The 26,319-nt window shown below is 44.3% G+C and overlaps 1 protein-coding gene across 1 annotated transcript; it reads left to right on the top strand.

Moving 5' to 3' along the window:
- Positions 1-202: 202 nt before the first annotated feature.
- Positions 203-20,473, top strand: TMIE (transmembrane inner ear; the record flags this gene model as incomplete). The annotated part of the gene is made up of 4 exons (XM_083380289.1): positions 203-304; positions 6,621-6,738; positions 10,600-10,749; positions 20,127-20,473. The coding sequence occupies 4 exons, from the start codon at positions 203-205 to the stop codon at positions 20,471-20,473; spliced, it is 717 nt and encodes a 238-aa protein (XP_083236415.1).
- Between the last annotated feature and the right edge of the window lie 5,846 nt (positions 20,474-26,319).

Here is a 26,319-nt window from a genome sequence, read left to right as displayed (position 1 = left end):
ATGCCCTGCCTTGATCAAGAAGCGTAAAAAAACAAGATATTTCCCATCTCCCAGGCTTCCTGTTTCAGCCAAGCCAGGCTGTCTGAAAGCCAAGCTGGTCTAATGAATTAATTAATGGCTCTGCCTGGGCAGGGACGGGGACAAAGAAGGGGGGGGAGCTGTCTCCTCCTGCCAAAGCAGGCTCCGGTTTGCAGGGAGAGAGATGGCCTGGGATCCGAACGCACGAAGCCCCCTCTGTCCGTTTGGGGGCTCACCCTCCATCCTGCTCTGCTACTCCAGCACTGCCTGGAGCCAGCTAATTCAGGTGAGGGAGCGGAGGCCAGAAGGATCGGCAGGGGGGGGAGGCCAGAAGGGATGGGGGGGGTTTGCTGGGAGATGGATGGATGGGTGGGTGAGGGGTGGGTGCCTGGAGTGACTCCATCCAAAGGATAGGTGATGATGCAGGAGACCCAAGAACAGCTGAGAATATTTGTAGCTCAGGAATGAACTGGGGGGGGGGTCCTTGGTGTTCCCTGAGGTTGGAGCTTTTCTCGCAGACGTTTCATGACCCCACTAGGTCGTACCACCAGTGCTAAAAGTGGGATTTGCTCCTTCTTTATATACAGTAACTTGCCCTGACAGTGTTGGGTCATGAAGCATCTGCAAGAAAACAACACAGCTCAAAAACCCCAAACAGGCCTCCTCCTCCTCCTCCTCCTCCTCCTCCTCCTCCTCCTCCTCCTCCTCCTAGCACTGATGATGTTCCCTAGTTGGGTCATGAAACGTCTGCAAGGAAACCACCCAGCTCACAGAGCACCAGGGACCCTACATTCCCTTTCTTTCTTTCTTTCTTTCTTTCTTTCTTTCTTTCTTTCTTTCTTTCTTTCTTTCTTTCTTTCTTTCTCTCCTCCTCCCTTCTAGCCCTGATGACGTTCCCTAGTTGGATCACGAAACGTCTGCAAGGAAACCACCCAGCTCAGGGAGCCCCAAGGACCCCACACAATCCTACTCCTCCACCTCCTCCTCCTCCCTCCTAGCACTGATGATGTTCCCTAGTTGGGTCATGAAACGTCTGCAAGGAAACCACCCAGCTCAGAGAGTCCCAAGGATGCCATATTCCTTTTTCCTCCTCCTCCTCCTCCTCCTCCTCCTCCTCCTCCTCCTCCTCCTCCTCCTCCTCCTCCTCCCTTCTAGCCCTGATGATGTTCCCTAGTTGGGTCACGAAACGTCTGCAAGGAAAGCTCAGAGAGCACCAAGGACCCTTAAATCCCAAAATATCGTTGTGCCAAATTCTTCCAAGTCCTAACCAGAAGGAAAGAATCTTAGGATTGTCAAATCTAGATTGCAGATATCTGGGCGGCCAGTAAATGCCAGCAGAGAATTGGGGGGTGGGGGTGGGGTGGTGGAGATCTCTTTCCCAACACTTTCTGGCCATCACATTTTGCCGATCCAGATCCGATGGTCCACGAGGCTAATGGTGCCAATTTTTTTTAATCAATCAAATCTTAGCGGCTTAATCTGATTTTCTATCTCCTTCATTTTTTCATTGGGTGACGCCCAGAGTTGATTGAAAGATGAGGCAAGTTACATAAATATTTTAAATAAACAAAATAACTAAGGAGACAAACTAGCCCGCAGGCTAAGACTGCCCAAATACAGGTAGTCCTCAACTTATGACGATTCATTTAGTGACCGTTCAAAATGACAACTGTCCTGAAAAAAAGGGACTTTCGACCGTTTTTCACACTTACGGCCATTGCAGCCATCCCCACGGTCACATGATCCAAATTCAGACGCCAGTCAACCGACTCATATTTATGACGGTCGCAGTGTCCCTTTTTATGACCTCCTGATAAGCAAAAGTTAATTGGGAAACCAGTTTCATGTTACTAACTGCAGTGATTCGTTTAACAATTGTGGTAAGAAAGGTCATCCAATGGAGCAAAACTCACTTAACAGCCGTCTCACTTAGCCACGGAAATATCGGGCTCAATCGCAGCCGTACGTTTCGCACTGCAAAAATCCCAATTTTCCCTTCAGTCTGAGATCAAGTCAACCAGCTCTCACAAAAGAATTTACAGAGATACTAGTTGGGGCTTTTGTTTGAGGTAGGTTTAAGCCAGGAATTTTGCAAACAAAAAGAGAAAAACAACAAAAGGTATTTAGTGGAGTATCAGATAAGTTGCAGGAAATCTCCAAGAAAAAATGTACTTGAATTCTTTAAAACAGGGAGTGGTTTTCAGGAATTTCCAAATAATTTTGACTTTCAACCCTGTGGCTCTGGAGCTGGAATATTTATTTAATTTAAGCTTTGCGAACCCAAAGGAACTGTTGTCCCCCTGTAGTTTCATTATTCTAGGTCAAAAAGGCAGAGAAAAAGCTCAGCAAATATATTTATTTTCCTCTGTTTGCAAATGTTTCAGAATTCCTTGCCTTATCTTTTAGTAAGGCTTTAAGAGTCAGCAAAAAATAAAGCAGAAAGAAGAATTCAATGATTTATGACTTTTTTCGGCACAGATACCATGCAAATGTACATTAAACCTCTTGCTCTAAAATTAAATATAATATAGGATATGTTTAGAATCATAAACGGTTCTAATTGTCAAATTCCACAATTAAAGTTTTGTTTCTTCCAAGCAAAAAGTAGAAATTCTAGTTGTCAAGCCACAGTTCTTATCCTACAACGGAGATTAATTCCACTGAAAATAGCGGGCGAGGGAGGGCAGGGCGGGGTTGGACTAGATGACCTGCGAGGTCCCTTCCAACTCTTGTTATTCTGATTCTGAAAATATTTATAGTGGGCTGCAAAGCAAGGAAGTAAGATATTCCTGGGACTAAGGGCCTCTGAATTTTATCGCTAAGCAAACAAATCTTTGTTCTAGCTAGAGAGTAAGTTGTAATTCAGGTAGTCCTCAGATTATGACGCCAGCTGTTGCTCTAAACCAAAATTGGGGACCAGAATCTCCATTCCTCAGCAAGGTGAGTCACGCCCGATTTTACGACCTTTATGCCCCGGTTGTTAAGCGAATCGCAGAAGTTAAGCAAATCATGTGGTTGTTAAGCGAATCCAACTTTGACTTTTCTTGTTGGAAACCGGCTTGACTTGAACGGTCTTCACACTTGCGACTGTCACAGCAGACCCACGCTCACGTGATCAGAGTTAACATGAATGTATTTAACAACCGTTGCAGCGTCCCTGGGTCACGTGATCACCCTTGGCGACCTTCCCAGCCGACCAGCAAAAACAATGAGGATTCGCTTAACGACGGCCTTGGGACTCGCTTAACAAACGGCAGAGATTCGGTGAACAGCCGTGCCCAAGAAAAGGTTTTAAAATCGGGCACGAGTCATTTAACAACAGCCTGGCTTAGCAAGGGACATTCTAGTGTGGTAAGTTGTTAAGTAGCTCAACTGTGGTCGCAAGGCGAGGACTGCCCGTGCTTGAGATAAAATTGAAAGTCGGTAACTCTTTTGGCTCTTGTACCTGCTTAGTTGGATTCAGGGATGGCAGCAATTCTGCAGATTGAGCACAGTAGGAGGGGGGGGTCTATGCGTGTGTTTGTGTCTTTGTGTTAGGCATCACAATTTAGCATTCTAGTTTTTTTTTAAAGGCAGGGATTAGTTTATGCACTCTTAACAACAACAGCCAGGCTATGTTCTGAAATTGGAGACGGGCGAGAAACATAATGCGCTCGAAATAAATCAGAAACAGAGCCTTCAAGGAAGATAGCAACCTTTGTGTGTGTGTGTGTGTGTGTGTGTGTGTGCAGGAGTGTGTCGAAGGGTTGTGTAATCTTGTCCTCAAAGCGCCCTATGAATGTTGCACACAATTCAGTGTGACTGTTCCAACTGTCATCTAGTGACCCTTCAAAGTTACAACAGCACTGAAAAAATTGGCTTATGACCGTTTTTCTACCCTTACGACCGTTGCAGCCTCCCCATGGACACGGGATCAGAATTCAGACACTTGGCAACTGACTCGTATTTATGACGGTTGCAGAGTCCCAGGGTCACATGATCCCCTTTTGTGATCTTCTGACAAGCAAAGTCCGTGGGAAGCCAGATTCACTTAACGATGGTGTGTCTCACTTAACAACTGCAGGGATTCCCTTAACAACTATGGCATGAAAGGTTGTAAAATGGGGCAAGGCCCCACTTAACAAATGTCTCAGTCACTTGATTGTGGTCGTGAGTAGAGGAATAGCTGTATAACTCAGGCCCTCGTGGTCAACTGCAACACCTAGCAGCCCCAGGTAAGGAAAGATGGAGGATGATGGGAGTTGTAGTTAAGCAACACTTGGTAGACATGGGGCTGTCTAGATTTGTGTTTTTTAAGCTTGGCAATTTTAAGTGGTTTAGATACCAACTCCCAGAATCCCCCAGTCAGCCATGCTTTATGAGGGGGAGGACTTCCACTGCCAGAATCCCCCAGCCGGCATGCTGGGAGTAGAAGTCCAGACACCTTGAAGCTGCCACCATTGAAAAAGGACCCCCAGCAAACCAGAATATAGAAGGAAAACTGCTAGAGAATGCTGACACAAAAGAGGAAGCAAACGACCAGATTCAGATAAATGAACACTCAGAAGATATAATACTGGAAACGGAAGAGAGAGTTTATAAATTAAGGTTTCAGAACATGCTGGATGACAAGGAAGGAGAGAGGTGGTAGCTCTTCCAAAAATATTTTAACTAAATTGTTTCTTTTGTTCCAAATAATATGTATACAAAAATAGAAGAATTATTTGATGATCCAAAAGCACTGACTTGGAAAGCTAGTTGGCAAAGAAAGAAAGCTAGAGTAAGACTGAAGGAAGCAAAAGCTTTGACCGATTAGAAGGGATGCTATATTATTGATTAGAGGTTTAAATATGGTCAAGAGTAGATTGTTAGAAATAGAAATATTATTATATATAGATAGATAGGATTTGTAATTAGAATATTGTATCTTGGTATGAGAAGGGAAAAATGGGACGTGGTGGTTCAATGGATTAGGACGCTGAGCTTGTCGATCAGAAGGTTGGCAGTTTGGCGGGTCGAATCCTGAGTGCCGCACAGCAGAGTGAGCGCCTGTTACTCGTCCCAGCTTCTGCCAACCTAGCAGTTCGAAAGCACGTAAAAATGCAAGTAGAAAAATAGGGACCGCTACGGTGGGAAGGTAACAGCGTTCCGTGCGCCTTTGGTGTCTAGTCATGCCGGCCACATGACCACGGAGACGTCCTCGGACAAGCGCTGGCTCTTCGGCTTTGAAACGGAGATGAGCACCGGCCCCTAGAGTCGGAAACAACTAGCGCACATGTGCGGGGGAACCTTTACCTTTACCTTTACCTATGAGAAGGGAAATAAGAATAAGTTAAGAATTTTGAATAAGGGACTCTCTTGGTTACCCAAATATAACTTGTTTTGAACTGATAAATGATTGGGATACTCTGAATATGGATGGGAAACTAAAATTGAAAAAAAGCAAAAATATGGATTTTAAAAATGGATTAAAAAATTTGGATATGGATTAAATAAGTGGAAATTTAATGCAAATGCAATTAAGATATGCTTTGGATAGGAAAGATATTTTACACTATTATTGATACTATTAGAAAAATGTATCAAATGTTGATGTGCACTTGTATGTAACAATAAGAAGAATTGTATTTGCCTAATGCGGAAAAATTGTTATTACCAGAACGAGAGAAGATATACTGGCGGGTGTAACATTGGACTTAGTTGGAAAAACTTATATGTATCACCAAATTACTAATGGACTCAGTCATCACGTTGTCTATTGAGCACTTGCTTGTGAAAATAGAAAATTAATAAAATATTTATAAAGAAAAAAGCCCCCCAGGGTAGTTAAATTTAGTTTTCAAATAGCTGCATCACAAAACCTGCAATTAACAAAAGTCAAAATTGGCTATGAATCTCCAACTTCCTCTTTCCCACAAGCCTCTGGGTCTGTTTTGGCTGCTTAAGCCAAGATGGCAGTGCATTCCCAGAATTCCCTCTGCCATAATAATAATAATAATAATAATAATAATAATAATAATAATAATAATAATAATAATAATAATAATAATAATAAAAATTGGAAGGGACCTTGGAGGTCATCTAGTCCAACCCCCTGCTAAGGCAGGAAACCCTGTACCATTTCAGACAAATGGCTGTCCAGTCTCTTCTTAAAAACTTTTAGTGTTGGAGCATTCACCGCTTCTGGAGGAAGGTTGTTCCACTGGTTAATTGTCCTCACTGTCAGGAAGTTTCTCCTTAGTTCTAGGTTGCTTCTCTCCTTGATCAGTTTCCATCCGTTGCTTCTTGTCCTGCCTTCAGGCGCTTTGGAGAATAGCTTGACTCCCTCTTCTTTGGGGCAGACCCTGAGATACTGGAACTTCGCTATCATGTCACCCTTCGTCCTTCTCTTCGTTAAACTAGAGCTACCCAATTCCAGCAACCGTTCATGATATGATTTAATCTCCAGCCCCCGATCATCTTGGTTGCTCTTCTCTGCACTCTTTCTAGAGTCTCGACATCTTTTTTACATCGTGGTGGCCAAAACTGGATGCCGTATTCCAAGTGTGGCCTTACCAAGGCATTGTAAAGTGGTATTAGTACTTCCTCCTCCTCCTTTCTTTTGCCTCTTTGTGTTTCTGTAGGCGACCACTGAAACGCCGAAAAAGAAACCGGATCCCGTCACGTCGGAAACCGTGGTGATTTGGGGTTTGCGGCTTTGGCAAGTGGTTGGAATTTTTGCCATTTTTGTGCTGAGTGTTAGTAAGTGCTGTTTCCTTTTTTAAAATTTCCATCCCCTTGAGTGCCAGTTTTATTGGCGAGGTCAAAAAAGTCAAAATGGAGGCCGAGAATTAGAACAGAACAGAACAGAACAGAATAGAAAATGTGGAATGGAATAGAATAGAAAATATGGAATGGAATAGGATAGGATAGGATAGGATAGGATAGGATAGGATAGGATACAAAATGAAATAGAATAGAGTCTTTTCTTTAAAAACTTACAGCGATGAAGCACCCACAACTTCTAGTGGCAAGCTGTTCCGCTGGTTAATTGTCCTCCCTATTAGGAACTTTCTCCTTAATTCCAGGTTGCTTCTCTCTTTGGTCAGTTTCCAGCCATTGTTTTATGCCATCTTGACTTTTTTTGACCAACTCTCCTGTGGACATCCCTGTTGGACAGTATTAAAAAAACAACAATCTTTGGTGTCATCCAATACAATGTGCAGGTAGTCCTCACCTTATAACCGTCTGTTTAGTGACCATTCAAAGTCACAACGGCACTGAAAAAAGTGATTTATGACTGTTTTCACACTTGCAACCATAGTATTGTCCTCGTGGTCACATGATCAATACTCAGACAGTTGGAAATTGGTTAATGATGCTTGCAGTGTCCCAGGGTCATATGATCACCATTATGTTACCATGGTGATGCTGCGATGGTGACAAGTGCGAGGACCACTCGTGTCACTTTACAGTTGTCACTTTCAAAGGTCACTAAATAAATTTGAGGATTTGAGGCCCAATCTGAAAAGGATGCTAAGAAGTCTGGACAATGACCAAATAAAGATTTGATTTATTGATTGACATTGACGATTGATTGATTGGTTGACTGATTGATTGCTAAGGTCCTGGAAAGCCAATACAGACAGTCATGTTGCGATCACAATTGAGCCCAAAATTTATGTTGCTAAGTGAGATGGTTGTTAACTGAATTTTGCCCCATTTTACGACCTTTCTCTCCACGGTCATTAAGCAAATCATTTTAACTGTTAAGTTAGTAACATGGTTATTAAGTGAGTCTGGTTTTTCCCCATTAACCTGACTGGGAGGTTGGAAAAGGGGATCACGTGACCCCAGGACGCCGTGACCATCATAAATATGAGTCAATTGCCCAGCGTCTGATTTTTGATCATGTAACCATAAGGATGCTGTAACGGTCGTAAGGGTGAAAAATGGTCCTAAGTCACTTTTTCCGCTGCCGTTGTAACTTTGAGCGGTCATTAAATGAACTGTCGTAAGTTGAGGACCAGCTGTGGAGAAGACAATGAAGATGGCGTGGGTCCTACAGCTTCTTATGAAGAACTTAAGAGGAACGGGATGTGCTCAACCTCAGAAGAGAAAGCTAAGAGGAGACATCAAAGCACCTTCCAGCTCGTGAAGAGACGTTCCAGGGAAGATGGATGTCCAAGGATGTCCAAGAGCTGGAGAAGACCCAACTGTGGAAGATGGACGTCCTCAAGAAGACGTCCAGAGGGATTTCTTGATGGCCAGAGCTATGGAGCAGTGGAAGACTTTGTTTTCTGGAGTCTTGAGGTCCATCTCTACCTGAGATGGTCAAGTCTTCCAAGAGTTGGGCCACAACAGCTGGACTCCAGATCTTTGCATTCAACGTTTGTAGATCCTGGACTAGCCTATAAGACACCTGCAGTGTACAGATTGCAATAGTTCATTCAGTGCCCCTTCAAAGTTACAACAGCACCAAAAAAACAAGTGACCAATGATCATTGTTCACACGTACGACCGTTGCAACCATCCCCACGATAATGTAATCAAAATTCAGCTGCTTGGCCACTGACTCATACTTACGACGGTTGCAGTGTCACAGGATCCTGTGATCGGCTTTTGCTACCTTATGACGAACAAGGTCAATGGTCAAACCAGATTCACTTAACAACCACGTTACTAGCTTAACAACTGCAGGGCTTTGCTTAACAATGGCAAGGGGAAAGGTCATACAATGGGGCCCAATTCACTTAACTGAGGCCTCACTTAGGAACAGAAATGTGGGGCTTGGTTGTGGTCATAGTGTGAGGACAACCTGTACGTTCTGGTTGCCAAGCGGCTGGTTTCTGATCACACAACTGCAGGAATGCTGCAACAGTCATAAGTCTGAGAAAACGGTCACACGTCAGGGTTTTCAATGCCATCGTAGCTTTGAAATGTTGCTAAACAAAAACAGTTGTAAGTCAAGGACCGTCCTTCTGTGCAAAGCCAATTACACCCCCTCCGTAGCTCTTCAGGTTGAACTGCCGCCTGGAGCGGGTAATCTGGACGTTTTTGTTTTTTTTTAGAGCCGTAATTTACGGCAGCACGGTTGACAGGATTCGAACTCTCTCCTATCCCCGGGAATTAAGCAAACGGCAACTGTTCCACCGCACGCCCCATTGATTCCACCTGGCGCGGGCCGTTTTCCAGGTCTGCAGCCTGCTCGCTGGCACTGGAAGAGAAAGGCCAGAAGAAAATGTTCCCAGACAGAGAAGGAAATATTTGCACCATTAAATAAGCATCATCGCGGGAAACGCGGCCAGGTTTTTCCCGCGGCTGACAGTGAAAAAACAGACCCACCGAAAAAGCTGCCAGGAAGAGAAAAGTAGCTTTTTAAGGAGTGGGGGATTTTTTGGGGGGGTGGGTTGTTTTTTTTTTTTTTTTGAGGCAGATTTAATTTCATGAGCATCGTGCAGGGGATGCGCGCCAAGCATGCCGGAGAGCGAAGTTACGGCCAAAGTGTTTTGACCTTGCCAACTGGCGCATTAGTAGGTCTTGCCTCCCCGTCACATTTGACTTTCCCAGCAGATCTTTTTAAGCCACAGATCAAAAGGATTTGTGATCTGGAGGGTTTCTTTGGAAAACGGGAGCTGCGGATTTTTAGCTGAGGACCCTCCCAAGACAGAAGGAGGGTCCTCGAATTAACAGCACTCATTTGGCAGCTGTGGAAAGATATGGCGATGCTGGGGGAAAAAAAGGGGGCTTTTAAATTTAATTTAATTTCTGTAAACCACACTATACAAGTAATCCTCAACTTACAATCTTTTCTTTTTTTTTCTTTCTTTCCTTCCTTTTTTCCTTTCTCTTCCTCCTTCCTCCGTTTTTTCTTTCCTTTATTTTTTTTCTTTCTTTCCTCCCTTATTTCTTCTTTCCTTTCCTTTCCCCCTTTCCCTTCCTCCATTTCTTTCTCTTCCTTTCTTTCATTCTTTTTCTCCTCCTTTCCTTTCTCCTTCTTTTTCCTCCCTCTCCCTCCTACCTCCCTACTTCTTTCTTTTCTTTCTTCTTTCCTTTCTTTGTCTTTTTTCTTTTTTCCTCTCCTTTTTCATTTTTCCTCTTCCTCCCTTTTTCTTCCTTCCTTCTTTCTTTCTTTCTTTTTCTTTCTTTCTTTCTTTCTTTCTTTCTTTCTTTCTTTCTTTCTTTCTTTTTCTTCCTTCCTTCCTTTCTTTCTTTCTTTCTTTCTTTCTTTCTTTCTTTCTTTCTTTCTTTCTTTCTTTTCCTTTCCTTCCTTTCTCTTTCCTCCCTTCCCCTTCTCTCTGTTTTTCTTTCCTCCTTTCTCTTCTTCTTCTTCTCCTCTCCCTCTCTTTCCTTTCGTTTTTATTTTCTCTTTCTTCTCCATTCTACACCCTCGTTTTTCCCCCCTTGCTTTCCAACATTCATTTGTGAGTTTTAAAAAATTGAACCTGGGCACTGCAGGTTTCTGGCTTCAGCTGGGAGAATAAGCAACGGTCTCTCCTTTGGGGGAACCCCACATCTGGGGCGGGGGTGTCCATCTTCCCATGGGGGGAAGGGCTCTCCTGAGCCACCCCCTCATTTCTCTCCAGCCAACCCTAACCCTCCCTTCCTCCTTTTTTTTTTTAGTCATCACTCTCTGCTGCATCTTCAAGTGCCGCATCCCGAGGACCAAGAAGGAGATCGAAGCGCGCTATGCCAAGAGACAGGCGGCAAAGATGTACGCGGACAAGCTGGACACCGTCCCCCCCCTCAACGAACTGACTGAGATTCCAGGAGGTGAGGAGGACCCCCATTTTTCTTCTGGGCTTAGGGGGGGCAGAAATTGGGGCACCAGGTGGAGGGAGTCCTCCACTTACGGCCACAATCAGGAATGGAATTTTTTGTATTGCTAAGCAAGCAAATAAGTTTGGTTGTTAAGTGAGTACAGCTGGGCCCATTGACTGGCCTTGTCAGGAGGGCAGTGATTCGTTTAACAACCCTGGCATAAAAGTTGTCAAATCAGGGGGGACTTGCTTAACAACCGTCTTGCTTAGCAATGGACATTCTGGTCCCCACTGTGGACGTAAATTGGGGACCATCTATACAGAAAGGAACTGCAGCCAGCTGTGTCCCTAACCCCCCCCCCCCATTAGAAGGCTGAGGGACACACCCACCCCTGGCAATGACCGGACTCTGCGCTGCGGCCATAGGAGTGGCAGGACTGTCCACTCTGATCACAAGTTCACTGGCTCTTTCAAGTAAGGGAACTTCTATGCAACTCTTGACACTTTTCCTTCCTTCCTTCCTTCCTTCCTTCCTTCCTTCCTTCCTTCCTTCCTTCCTTCCTCCTTCCTTCCTTGTTCTCTTTCCTTCTTTCCTTCCTTCCTCCTCTCCTTTTTTCTCCCTTGCTCTCTCCTTCCGTCTTCCTTCCTTCCTTCCTCCCATTTCCTCTTCCCATTCTCTTTCCTTCCTTCCTTCTATCCCTCATTGCTTCCTCCCTCCCTCCCATTTCCTCATTCTCCTTCCTTCCTCCTCTCCTTTTTCTCCCTTGCTCTCTCCTTCCTTCCTTCCTTCTTTTCTTCTTTCTTTCTTTCTTTCCTTCCTTCCTTCCTCTTCCCCCCTCCCTCCCATTTCCTCCTTCTCATTCTCCTTCCTTCCTCTCCTTTTTTCTCCCTTGCTCTCTCCTTTCTTCTCTCCCCATTCCTCCCTCCCTCCCTCCCATTTCCTTCTCCCCTCGCTCTCCTTCCTCCCTTTCCTTCCTCCCTGCTTCCTTCCCCCTCATTTTTCTCCCTTGCTCTCTCCTTCCTTCCTTCTTTCTTTCCTTTCCTTCCTTCCTCTTTCCCCCTCCCTCCCATTTCCTCCTCCTCATTCTCCTTCCTTCCTCTCCTTTTCTCTCCCTTGCTCTCTCTTTCCTTCCTTCCTTCTTTCCTTTCTTTCCTTCCTTCCTTCCTCTTCCTCCCTCCCTCCCATTTCCTCCTCCCCTCGCTCTCCTCCCTCCCTCCCTCCCTCCCTCCTTTCCTGTCCTTCGTTCTCCCGCTTCTCTGCGTCTTACAGGCTCTGTCGAAAGTCTCCCGACTCTTTCCGCTCAGCTGCAAGCGCGCCCGCTCGCCTCCTTGCCGGCCCTCCAGGAAGAAGAGGAAGCCGCGAGGGAAGCCCACTAGGGGGCGCCCGCCGCCCGCTCTCCCTCCCCTCCAACGTTCTTCTCCTCCTCCTCCGGCGATCCTGTCTCTGTCCTGTCTTTTTCCTCCTCCGGCCACGTCGCTCCTCTTCTAGCTTTCTCCTTCGCCTCTGCCGTCCCAGCGCCTCCGAACAGGGACTCCTGCAGAGGCACGGCAGGCAGCTCGCCATCGAATACACCGTAGTCCTCTCCTTGCGACCACAATCGAGCCCCAGATTTCCGTTGCTAAGCGAGGCAGTTGTTAAGTGAGTTTTGCCCCGTTTTACGACCGCGGTTGTTAAGTGAATCCCTGCGGTTGTTAAGTTAGGGACACGGTTGTTCAGTGAATCCGGCTTCCCCGTTGAATTCACTAGTCAGAAGGCCACAAAATGGGATCACGTGACCCCGGGACGCTGCAACCGTCACAAATATGAGTCAGTTGCCAAGCGTCGGAATTTTGATCACCTGACCACGGGGGGATGGCTGCAACGGTCGTAAGTGTCAAAAAAAGTCATAAGTCACCTTTTTCAGTGCCATTGTAACTTCAAAAGGTCACTAAGCAAATTTTTGTAAGTCGAGGACTACCCGTAAACACAAGTTTTTCAACCTCAGCAAATGGTCATAAGTAGAGGACTGCCTGCATCGCTCCTGCAGCTTTGGGGGGATCCCAAAAAATCAGATTTCAACCAGATCTTCCTAGCCTAGTCTCACAAAGAAAGCAGAAATCTGCAGCATGTAGTCAAAAAATTCAAGATAGTGGCCAACTTCTCATTTTTTTTTTAAAAAAAGTATTGTGCTATTATATCATGGGTGGCCACCATTTTGACTTTTTTGACCACCCGTGAGTGAAATGCACATCGGCTGCTTCCTTCTGGATGACTCCTGCCTAGACTCCCATAATCCTTAGCGGTGTGTCATCCTGCTTGCATAAATAATTCTGCTTATTTGCATAAATCTGCATATATGCCCGCCCAGAATCCCCTCACAAGATCAACCAGTGAAGCTGAAAATTGTAGGGGATAAAAAAAAAAATCCCCCCCAAATGTTGGTTTATTTTTAATTGTGGTCTGTTTGCTACAAGTCCTTCATGGAAAATTAGGGTGGGATCAAAAATGCAATAAACATTGAAAAAAAAGGCTGAATTTCAGCCAGATTTAATCAAAAAAGTGCCTGTTTGACCGAAGCAGAACAATGCAGGTGTGTGAAGTCTCGGCTGCAAAGCTGGTCAATGTTGGTTTGTGTAGGAATCCCAGTTAACAGATGGAAAGAAAAGAGAGGAATAGATTAATAGGAGAGAGGGAATTAAAAGCTTTAAAAGCTTTGGTTTTTTTAAAATCCACCAATCGGTTTGGGAGAGATGGCAAGTCAAAGAAAGCCAAAATCGAGGTTTGAGTTGAGCTACTAGATCTCCAAGATCCCTCCTGAGATCAGGATTTCTCTAGATCCAGATCCTGAAATAAAATTAAATATGGTTTGCTTAATTAGCAAATTAAGGGAAACCAGAGCGATATAGGATGTTAAGAATACCAAGAATGAAAAATTTAGTTTTTACCAGTTAAATCTGAATTTACAACTGCACTGAAAAAAGACTTATGACTGTGTTTCACACTTACGACCGTTGCGACATCCCCACGGCCTTATGATCAAAATTCAAACTCTTGGCAACTGACTCATATGTAAGACGGTCGCAGTGTCCTGAGGTCACGTGATCCCCTTTTGTGACCTTCTTATGAGCAAAGCCAATGGGGGAAGTCCGTTAATGACTGCTATTAACTTAGCAACTGCAGTGATTCACTTAGCGACTGTGGCAAGGATGGTTGTAAAATGGGGCAAAACTCACTTAACAACTGCCTTGCTTAGCAACAGGCTTGTTTGTGCTTCGAGGATTCTGTAGAAAGGGTGAATGTGCAAAGACAGGAAAAACAAATGAATATTAAAAGGATGCAGGAAATAGAGAATAGGTTTGCTTTGGAACGGGAGAGGAGGTCAAAAAAGTCAAGATGGCGTCTCTGATTTACATGCAACATTGAGGATTTTTGTTCCTTAGGAAAAGCATTTATAGGTAGTCCTTGAGTTATGACGACCGTCATTGAGGTCCACAGTTATGCTTGTAAATCATGATAGTTGTGACTGGAAACATTTTACGATCTTTTTTATGGCGGTCATTAACTGAAACTCATCATTTCCTATTGGGGCAGCTTTACCTGAAACCAGAAATAGACACCAGTATTGGGTGCTTGGTAACTGGCTCAGTTTTATAGCCGACATACAATGAATCACACTTTTTATTAATTGTTATTTCTTTTTTCATTATTTATTTTCATTTTTCCCTTTCGGATGGTTTGCAGGAAAAAACGCCCACAGGAATGCATTGCTTCATTTAACGACCACCCTATTCGCTTAAAGGCCACTGGCAAAAATGTCTTAAAATTGAGTTTGTTTGTTCACAGGGTGCCTTGACTTATGACCGTCATAACTTATGGAAATTCCAGACTCCATTATGGTCATAAGTCAAGGACTATTGGACCACCCCAGGCCTCCAGGCTGTTAGAAAACTAGTTTGTTCAGCCAGTTAGCCCTGAATTTGGATCAGAGCCAGCATCCCCATCCTTGGTTCAGCTAGGAAAAAATACGCATTATTTATTATTAATCTATTATAACGTTCACATTTAATAAAATAATATTTAATGAACAAGTGGATATTGCTTATTAAACACCAGCCACTAGCAAGGCCACCAGAGGAAAAGAACAGACAGCGAGAAAGAGAAAAGGGAAGAATTGGTAAGAATTTACGTTATTTCCACTACAGACTGTTCTTGATTTACGACTGTTTGTTTAGTGACTGCTCAAAGTTACAACAGCACTAAAAAAAGTAACATACCGTGGTTTTTCACACCATCCCCGTGATTACGTGATCAGAATTCAGACGCTTGGCAACTGACTCGCATTTACGACGGCGTTGTAGTGTCGCAAAGGTCACGTGATCCCCTTTTGCAACCTTCTGGCAGGAAAGTCATTGGGAAAGCCTGATTCACTTAACAACCGTGACTAAGTTAACAACGGCTTACCCAGTATGGTGAGAAATGTTGTAAAATGGAGCAAAATTCACTTAACAGCTGCCTCGCTTAGCAACAGAAAGTTTAGGAAGCAGCTTGGTGTCGCCATAACTGAAGTGGCAGAGGCTCCTTGGCGAGAAATAAGTAGGGCACACAGTGGTCCTTGACTTACGACTGGAATTGAATCTGGAATTACGGTCATAAGTCATTGCTGTCGTAAATCAAGGCATCTTGTGACCTGATCTGAAGGTTTTTAGGGCGGTTCTTAAGTGAGCACGGCAGTCGTTAAGCGAAGCTATTTTCTCCAATGGGACTTTTTTTGTCAAAACCCATCGAAAAACATTGCAAATCGCAGTTATGGGATTGTGGGATGCTGCAAACGACCATTTAAGGGGAGTCGGTTGCTAAGCTCCCAAAGACACAATCAAAAAGCTGTGTGTATGTGTGTGTCTCTGTGTGTGTGTGTGTCTGTATGTGTTTGTGTTTGTGTGTGTGTCTATAAGTGTGTGTGCATGCCCAGCTATCCTAACTCCAAAAGAAATAGGTCACAAGTCTGTCAGAGGAGGTCCATCGTAAGATGAAACGGTTGCCAAGCCACCGGTCGTAAAGCGAGGACTATCTAGAAAGAGGATTATGACAAACCTCAGTTTGGTACAGCTCAAGTAATCCTTTGTCACGGATATTTATTGATTTTACTGTATTTACTTACTGCGTTTTTAGGCCACCCATTTGCCCTCCGGAGGATTCCTGCAATGAGCAAGGGGTTGGACTAGATGATCTCAAAGGGTGTTTCCAATTTGAGGATTAGAAATTAAAACTCCTCCGCTATGGGACCCTGGTCATTAAAAGCTCTTTCCAAACTCTGGAGGGGTTTGAAAGAAGAGTCCAAAAGGTCTTGAGGATGGCCAAATTAGTGTCCCTGCCTGTCACGGAAGGGTTAGGGTGAGGGTGAACTAGATGGTCTTTGGGAGTCCCTCCCAATTCGGTCAATTCTCTGGTTTTCTGGCTGTCTTTGGTTCAGTCTTTCTCTCAGATTTATAAGTCTGCCTCGCGGGTGGCAGGAAACAAGCTGTTTTTGGTTGCTATAGCCAACCAATCTTGGTTTGGGTCCAACAAGAAGCGACGTGGCGTCCCAGTCAAACATCTGGCCAGCTTGTAATTAAAAGACAGAAAAACAGCTTCAGGTGATGACACACGAAAAGCCAGATTTCTTATAGAACGTGTCCTGGAGGCAGGCAGCAAGTTTTCAGAGACTTTTGAAACAGTGTGTGCGTGAGAGGGAAGGTTTAACCCACTGCCTTTCTGCTTCCATGCTGGGTCCCCCAATTTTCAGGTGAGCCCCTAAAAGAAACATATGTACCTTAAAATATTCAGTGAAATTTTGGGGCAATTAGTTTTCGCCCTTCTGCATCTCTGTTTTCCAGCCTTTCAATTGGTGTTTCTCAACAGTCGGCAACTTTAAGATGTGCGGACTTCAACTCCCAGAATTCCACAGCTAGCATCATGGCTGCAGAATTTTGGGAGTTGAAGTCCTCCCCTCTTAAAGCATGGCTGGCTGGGGGATTCTGGGAGTTGAATTCCTCCCCTCTTAAAGCATGCCTGCTGGGGGATTCTGGGAGTTGAAGTCCTCCCCTCTTAAAGCATTATGGCTAGGGGATTCTGGGAGTTGAAGTCCTCCCCACTTAAAGCATGCCGGCCGGGAGATTCTGGGAGTGGAAGCCCCCCCTTAACGCATCCCAGCTGGGGGATTCTGGGAGTTGAAGTCCTCCCCTCTTAAAGCATGGCTGGCTGGGGGATTCTGGGAGTTGAAGTCCTCCCCACTTAAAGCATGCCAGCTAGGGAATCTGGGAATTGAAGTCCACACCTCTTAAAACTTACCAAGCTAAAAAAACACGGTGGCTCAGTGGGTTAGGACGCTGAGCTTGTCGATCAGAAGGTCGGCAGTTTGGCGGGTCGAATCCCGAGTGCCACGTAGCAGAGTGAGCGCCTGTTACTCGTCCCAGCTTCTGCCAACCTAGCAGTTCGAAAGCACGTAAAAATGCAAGTAGGAAAATAGGGACCACTCCGGTGGGAAGGTAACAGCGTTCCGTGCGCCTTTGGCGTCTAGTCATGCCGGCCACATGACCACGGAGACGTCCTCGGACAAGCACTGGCTCTTCGGCTTTGAAACGGAGATGAGCACCGGCCCCTAGAGTCGGAAACGACTAGCACGCATGTGCGGGGGAACCTTTACCTTACCTATAGAATTAAAACATGGTGAGTTTATAAAAGAAAAACACTGCTATAAAATCTACATCTCTAAGAGCTATCGGGTTCACCAAAAATGAAAGTTTAATCAAGGGTTGAATAAAACACAGTATTAATTAAACTTTCAGGCAGATGAAATAAATTTTCTGTACTTTTTCTTTTCACTGATAGATATCCAGCCAGCAGAGCGAAAGAGTAAAGATTTTGTACAAGCTTCTTTTATCTGGAATCCATCTTGGTGCTTCAACCTTTATACAGTAGTTGAAATTTCCAAGTGATTTTGATTTGATTGTATATATACAGGGAATCCTCCACTTACGACCACAAAATTTCCGTTCCTATATGAGGCAGTAGTTAAGTGAATAAGTGACCATTCAAAGTTACAACAGCACTCAAAAATTATGACTTATGACCAATTTTCACACTTAACAACCATGGCAGTATCCCAGCAGTCACATGATCAAAATACGGGCACTTGGCAACTGATTCACATTTATGACGCTTCCAGTGTCCCGGGATCACGAGATCCCATTTTGTGACCTTCTAATAAGCAAAGCCAGTGGGGGGAAGTTATTGTTAAATAACTGCAGTGATTCGCTTATCAACCATTGCAAAAATAGCTCATAAAATCAGGTGTAACTCACTTAGCAATGTGCTGCTAAGTGAGGGGAATTCTAGTCCCAGTTATCGTCATAAATCAAGGACTGCCTATTTGACACTTGTACAATAGTCAGAACAAACATTAGGTAAAGGTAAAGGTTCCCCCGCACATGCGTGCTAGTCGTTTCCGACTCTAGGGGCCGGTGCTCATCTCCGTTTCAAAGCCGAAGAGCCAGCGCTTGTCCGAGGACGTCTCCGTGGTCATGTGGCCGGCATGACTGGACGCCAAAGGCGCACGGAAACACTGTTACCTTCCCACCGGAGTGGTTCCTATTTTTCTACTTGCATTTTTACGTGCTTTCGAACTGCTAGGTTGGCAGAAGCTGGGACGGGTAACATAGCTATCGATTAAGCGTATCCACACGGAAGCATTCTTCATTTTTAATAATCTGTATTTAACGAAGGGATGACATTGACACAGCCATGGGGTAATCTATTACAATAAACATTATGAGTGTAACTAAAACATACCGGTAGTTATTGGCTAATTGTATCTTAACTCCCTAAACAGTGAGGTTAATTTTTCTGCAAACGGAGTTTCTTGCGCTTTTCAATGGCAAGTGAATCTGATCTGCAGAAAACATTTTTAAAGAGAGTTTTGCAACAACAAACTTAACCGCTGGCTAATAAGAATTAAGCGATTTTTTTTTCACCTGGTTCAAATTATAGGGAATACATACAGGAGTCCTCGACTTACGACTATAATTGGGCCCAAAACCTCTGTTGCTAAGTGAGATAGTTGTTCAGTGAGTTTTCCCCTGTTTTATGACCCTTCTTGTCAAGTTGTCAAGTTGTTAAGTGGATCCCTGCAGTTGTTAAGGGAGTAACATGGCTGTTAAGTGAATCTGGCTTCCCCATTGACTTTGCCCATGAGGAGGTCACAAAAGGGGATCACCTGGCACTCACACCCCGGGACGCTGCAACCGTCGTAAATTCGAGTCAGTTGCCAAGCGTCTGAATTTTGATTATGTAACGATGGGAGGGGTGCGACAGTCGTAGGTGTGAAAAATGTTCTTAAGTCAGTTTTTTTCAGCCCCATTGCAACGTTGGTCGCTAAACAAATTGCTATGAGTCGAGGACTACCTGCATTTACATTATTATTTTATTCTATTCATTTTCTATAACCGCCCAATTTAACCAAGGGAGTCGTGAACTTTTTGTGCAAATGAAAGAAAAAAAAAACCCCTGAGGATACATTTATTTTATTTTATTTTATTTTATTTATTTAATTTCATTTAACATAAACTGTGGAACTGGCTGGTTTCCTTGCAGACGTTTCAGGACCCAAATAGGTAACATCATCAGTGCTAGAAGGAAGGGGAGTTTGTGAGGAGGAGGAGGAGGAGGAGGAGGGAGAGGAGGAGGGGGGAGGAGGAGGGAGAGGGGGGGAGGAGGAGGATTGCAGATGTCTCATGACCCCCCCTCCCTTCTAGCACTGATGATGTTACCTAGTTGGGTCATGAAACGTCCGCAGATAAAACTACCTAGCTCAGAGAACACCCAGGGTCCCACAGTCCTCCTCTTCCTCCTCTTCCTCCTCCTCCTCCTCCTCCTCCTCCACCACCATTCTCTTATCACTGATGATGTTCCCTAGTTGGGTCGTGAAACGTCTGCAAGTAAACCATTAAGCTCAGAGAGAACCAAGGACTCCACAGCCCTCCTCCTCCTCCTCCTCCTCCTCCTCCTCCTCCTCCTCCACCACCACCACCACCAACAACAACTGCATCTCCATTCCCTTATGACTGATGATGTTCCCTAGTTGGGTCATGAAACGTCTGCAGATAAAACCACCCAGCTCAGAGAGCCCCAAGGACCCCACACAATCCTCCTCCTCCTCCTCCTCCTCCACTTCCTCCTCCTCCTCCTCCACCACCACCACCAACTGCATCTCCATTCCCTTCTAGCACTGATGATGTTCCCTAGTTGGGTCATGAAACGTCCGCAGATAAAACCACCCAGCTCAGAGAGCCCCCAGGGTCCCATTCTCGTTGTTCATGGCACTTTTGGTTTCTATCTTCTCCGCTCTCTTCCTTTCCCCCCCCCTCCCACCCCAGGTCTGGTCAACGTGAAGGGCGAGGAAGAGGAGGAGGAGGAAGAAGAAGAACTGCCCACCGTATCTGGCAAAGTGGATGCCCAGAAGAAGAGAGAAAAAAAATCGAAAGAGGGGAAAAAAGAAAAGAAGAAGCATCAAGAGGAAAAAGAAGACAGGGAAGCTTCCGAGAAGGAGGGAAAAGAGGGAACAAAGAATAAACAGAGCAAGAAAGAAGGGAATGAGACAAAATCGGAGAGAAGGAAGAAAGAGGCAGGAGGAAAGAGCAGTGGCAAAGACATACTCAGAGGCAGTTCCAGAGCACGTGCGAAAACACCTGGAAATCCTAAATCTCCATCCCGGAAAAAGTGAGCGAAGATGAGAGAAAATTGCAAGAAAAGAGGGGGGAGGGGAAAGAGAGAGAGAGGGAGGGAGGGAGGGAGAAATAAACTTGGTGTTTTTTTTTAAAAAAAAAAGACTTTCTGCATCCTTTCAATGTCTCTGAGTGTTTGCCTCACTTTGGACTCGTTTTTTTTTTTTTAAAAAAAGATGATCGAGAAAAATAAATCTCAGCCTTGGGGACTAGAAACTTGAACAAGCATCTTGAAATCTGTGTTGGCCATCTCTTTTGTCCTGTTGCAAAAAAAAAAAAAAGTTCAATTGTGAACTCAATTTCAGAATATTTTAGGAGGACAGAGTGGCTGTTTTTAGCAACTGTCTTCAACCAGTGCGATAATTCAATTTGGAAAATTCCTAACGGTTTTGGAAAAGGTAATAATATATTGGGGGAAACAATTATTATCCCAATGATATGCACAAGCACACGTTTGCATGCAAACCGTAGGAAAAGTTGCATGTAGCGAACCCAGCAGATAGCAAATGAAAAATAAATTCAGATATTTTTTTAGTGGTTTTTTCCCTAAAACATCTGGTCAGAAGGCAGATGGTTAATGAGGGTTAAAAATGTATAATTATGCTTCGAAGTCCTAATTTGCTCAAGATCGTTAGGATGGTCCAGTTTATGGCGATGCTCAGGAACACAAATTCTTTCTGTGGAAAGTGCCTCTAGGCACGTACAGAAGGCCGTTTAGTATTTTAGCATCTGGAGCAAGATGGCTCATCTGCTCCAAGCAGTAATTTCAAAGGAAAGTTTTCATTTTTTTAAAAAAAACATTTTTAGAGTTTATTACAAGGTCAAACACAAATAAAAATTGAGAAAGTTAAAGAGAGAAGAAGAAAAAGGGAGAATTAAGTCAAAAAGGAAGAAAAAAAAATGGAAGTGACTACTGGTTTTTTTTTTCCAGCACAAAAACACAAAAAAATTTACAGCATCAAGTTTTGGCTTTACATTTCTTTGATAATTTATAAAAGAAATGTTATAATTTCTTTTATAATCTTTCAAGCAAGAGAGAGAGAGAGAGAGAGAGATATGGATGATATATATATATATATATATATATATATATATATATATATATATATATATATATATATATACACATACACATACACATACACATACACATACACACACACACACACACACACATATATATATATATGTTTTCTGAGGTTTTCGCGGGTGTTCGTATGTGGATCTTTGGTTATTCGGATTTTCCCCCGCGTAGAACTATATATATATATATATATATATATATATATATATATATATATATATATATATATATATATATATAGAGAGAGAGAGAGAGAGAGAGAGAGACAGACAGACAGACAGACAGACAGACAGACAGACAGACAGACATTCAGATAGACATAGAGGGAGAGATAGATTCAGATAGAGAGATAGATATAGATAGATATATCTATATTGGACCCGTGCCCTTCCTGGCTGGCTTATGCAGCTCGAGAGGGGACACGAGGCTGGTTCCTGGCGGTCATCTCTGCTTCTGTGAATGAGGGTCGCTTCCCCGCCACCTTGAAAGAGGCGGTGGTGAGACCTCTCCTCAAGAAGCCCACCTTGGACCCAGCTACATTGAATAACTTTCGTCCGGTCTCCAACCTTCGCTTCCTTGCGAAGGTTGTCGAGAGTGTGGTGGCGCATCAGCTTCCTCAGGTCCTGGATGAAGCGGATTATCTAGACCCGTGCCAATCGGGTTTCAGGCCCGGGTACAGCACGGAGACGGCATTGGTCGCTCTGGTGAATGATCTCTGGAGGGCTTGGGACAGGGGATATTCCTCTGTCCTAGTCCTATTAGACCTTTCGGCGGCTTTCGATACCATCGACCATGGTATCTTGCTGCGGCGCCTCAGGGGATTGGGAGGCACGGTTTTTCAGTGGTTCTCCTCCTATCTCCTGGGACGCTCGCAGTCGGTGTTGGCAGGAGGGCAGAGGTCGACCCCGAGGCCTCTCGCTTGCGGAGTTCCTCAGGGGTCGGTCCTCTTGCCTCTCCTGTTCAACATCTACATGAAACCGCTGGGTGAGATCATTCGTGGCTTTGGAGTTGGGTATCATCAGTATGCTGATGACACCCAGCTTTTCATCTCAACTCCAAACCACATCAGTGATGTCCCGTTGCCTGGAGGCGGTTTGGGTCTGGATGGGGAGGAACAGACTTCAACTTAACCCCGACAAGACTGAATGGCTGTACATACCGGCATGCCAGGATACATCCCATCCCTTAATATTGGGGGTGAGTTACTGCCCCCCGTAGATAGGGCTCGCAACCTGGGTGTCCTCCTAGACTCACAGCTCTCCTTAGAAGATCACATAGGAGCTGTGACCAGGGGGGCCTTCACTCGGGTTCGCCTGGTGCGCCAACTACGACCCTATCTGGACCTGGATGCCTTGCGTACAGTCACCCATGCACTTGTGACCTCTCGCCTTGACTACTGCAACGCTCTTTACATGGGGCTGCCCTTGAAAGCCACTCGGAAGCTTCAGCTGGTACAGAGTGCAGCTGCACGGACGCTTTTGGGGGCTCCCCGATACTCCCATATTACACCTCTGCTCCGTGAGCTGCACTGGCTTCCAGTTGCCTTCCGGGTGAAATTCAAGGTGCTAGTGATGACATACAAAGCCCTACATGGCATGGGTCCGGATTACCTACGGGAGCACCTACTGCCAGCGTCAACGTCCCTCCGTCCTGTACGTTCCCACAGAGAGGGCCTCCTCAGGGTGCCACCGGTCAGAGAATGCCGGCTGGTGGCCCCCAGGGGGAGGGCCTTCTCAGTGGGGGCGCCAACCCTTTGGAATTGCTTGCCTGCCGAGATCCGGACGGCCCCCGACCTTCGCTCCTTCCGACGTGACTTAAAAACCTACCTATTCCAGCAAGCCGGCCTGGCCTGATAGATTTTGGGGTTTCATTTATTTTACTATTGTTTCTACTGTATACTTACCTTGCTCTGTACACCGCCCCGAGTCCTTCGGGAGAAGGGCGGTATATAAAAACAAACAAACAAACAAACAAACAAACAAACAAACAAACAAATAAATAGATATTCAGATATAGATATTCAGATATAGATATCTAGAGATAGATAGATAGATAGATAGATGTAGATATAGATATAATTATAACAGCAATTATAATCATTCTAAACATCAAAACCTAAAATCAGAGTTTTGTTTTGTTTTTCAGATTCAAATAGTCCTTGACTTACAACAGTGCATTTTAATGACCGTTCGAAATTACAACGGACCGAAGAAAAAAAGAACTGTTTTTCACACTTATGACCGCTGCAGCGTCCCTGTGGTTACGTGATCATAATTCAGACACTGTGGCAACTGACTCAAGATTCATGACATCGCAGTGTCCTGGGATCCTGGGAGCAGGTGGCTGGGCTAGATGACCTCTAAAGGCCCCCTTTTGTCACACATGCCTCTTTGACCCTTTCAAAGCTCAACACGTTGAATTTAGACATTTCATTTCTTTGTTCGTGGGATACTTTGGCCTACGTTTAAATCAATTTATTCTGTGGCTCTTTGCTTGTTTTTCCTTTTTTAAAAAAAGAAACATCTATAAATTGGTTTTCTCCTAATACTGACTCTGCTGCACATACTTTATTTATTTATTTGTTTGTTTCGATTTATATACCGCCGTTTTCCCGAAGGACTCAGGGCGGTTTACAGGGCAAATTAAAACGGTGCAATGTACAAATTAAAATAAAATTAAATTAATAGCCCCAAAACGGTATAAAATCCCCCTCCTTCTCTCTTGTTACTCAATACAACACGATTCTGGTCTTATTTTTTTTAAAAAAATATCCCTTTTCTGGATTACAGACGCCTTAGAAAAATCTGGAGAATTTTGAATCTGCAGAATTTATTAATAAATCAGAGAGTCTAACAGAGGCCTGTCGATTCTGAACAAAAGGAGTTTTCCAGATATCCCGCTACCTGCATATGCCGCCGTTTTTAATTTAGAAAACTGAATGTATTATTTCAGAGAAGAAGTTCTCTCTTTCCCCTTGAGACGAAAACCATTTTAAAATCTAATTTTCTTGATAGGAGGTTTGAATGTATAGGTTTTTGTCACCGGAAAAAGTGTGCGTAGGTAGGATATGAGAGTCCTCAGCAGAAAATTGCATTTTGGAGGCAGGCTGAGATAATCACCTAAAGTTGTAGCACTCGGCAACCTCTCTGATGATCAAAAGCGCAATTAAGCTCTTGGCTGGATTTGCACCTGGTGCTTGAACGTAGAAGGAACAACAAAATAAATAAACCTGGTTTGATTTGAAGGCAGCGCTCAGCGAGACGTGTTTTTTTTAATGGAGCGGAAATTTGCAAATCAAAGATATAGGTGGTCCTTGACTTATGACCGCAATGGAGCCCAACATTTTTGTTGCTAAGCGAGACAATTGTAAAGTGAGTTTTCTCCCACTTTAGGACCTTTCTTACCACCGTTGTTAAGTGAATCACTGAAGCTGTTAAGTTGGTAATATCGTTAAACGACTCTGGCTTCCCCATTTATTTTGCTTGTCAGGTCGCAAAAGGGGACCCCGTGACCCCGTCGTAAGTATGAGTCAGTTGCCAAGCATCCAAATTTTGATCATGTGACCCTGGGGATGCTGCTACGTGTGTGGAAACAGTCGTGAGTCCCTTTTTTCCGTGCCATTATCATTTCGAATGGTCACTAAATGAACTGTTGTAAGATGAGAACTACCTGAACTATTTAAATGAGTCAGAAAAGTGTTTTTTTCAATCATGACAACTTTAAGATGGGTGGACTTCAAGTCCCAGAATTCTCCTTTAAGGCAGACACGTCAAACTTGCAACGTCATGTGACGTCGTGTGACCTATTGGAGCTTTTTCTCCATTGCTGGCAATGGGGTGGGTGCGGTTTCCTGGTGACGCGTACGGCCTGCGGGCCGGCAGTTTGACACCCCTAGATTAAGATGTCATGCTGACTGGGGGATTCTGGGAGTTGAAGTCCATGAGTCATAAAAGAGCCAAGGTTGCCTACCCCTGTCCTAGACCAAACTAAATCCAAAGCCAATAGGAAAGTGAGGCAAATCAGCCATTAATAGACACATAGGGATGCGTCTATAAACTGCCTACACCTGTCAGTAAGGGTTGTGGCTGCCATCTTGACTCTTTTGAACCCTGTCCTCTTCCACAGACACTCCAGGAACTTGTTCCCTTTGCAAAAATCATTAAATCAATGAATTAAGAAGATGCTGAGCGAGAAAATTGATTCTAATGGAAACAATCTTCAATAATGGAGTGGCTTGTTCTCCAGGAAAATTCAGCTGAATTTGCATTTAGAAAGCCTCCATTAGTGAAATTTATGCGCCTAACAACAAGAGGATTTGCACTGTCGTTGCTGGTTTTTCTTTTACTTTAAAGACACCTTATCCTGCAATTTGCAACAACGTGTAAATTAGAGAGGGACATTTACCAAATCTGCCAGGAGGTGTTGTAAATGCAAATGGTGATATTTGCTTGGCTTGCGATTTTTTTTTTAATGATTTGTGTCTTTCAATGTCCCTTTCTTTACAAAAGTTCACTGTCAATTGTGGATTTTTGGAATATTGTGTTCTTTCTCTGCAGCAGCCTGTGTTGAACAAGAATAATGGAGAGAGTGAATTTTCAGACTTTCTTTCAGGCATTTCATGACCCAACCAGGGAACATCATCAGTGCTAGAAGGGGAATTTATGGAGGGGAGGAGGAGGAGGAGGAGGAGGAGGAGGAGGAGGAGGAGGAGGAGGAGTATGGCGTCCTTGGGGCTGTCTGAGCTGGGTGGTTTCCTTGCAG

Source organism: Vipera ursinii, assembly GCF_947247035.1.
Source record: "Vipera ursinii genome assembly, contig: scaffold_283, whole genome shotgun sequence".
NCBI classification, from domain to species: domain Eukaryota; kingdom Metazoa; phylum Chordata; class Lepidosauria; order Squamata; family Viperidae; genus Vipera; species Vipera ursinii.
Note: the sequence above shows the minus strand (reverse complement) of the source record. Positions and strands in the feature narration are given on the sequence as shown.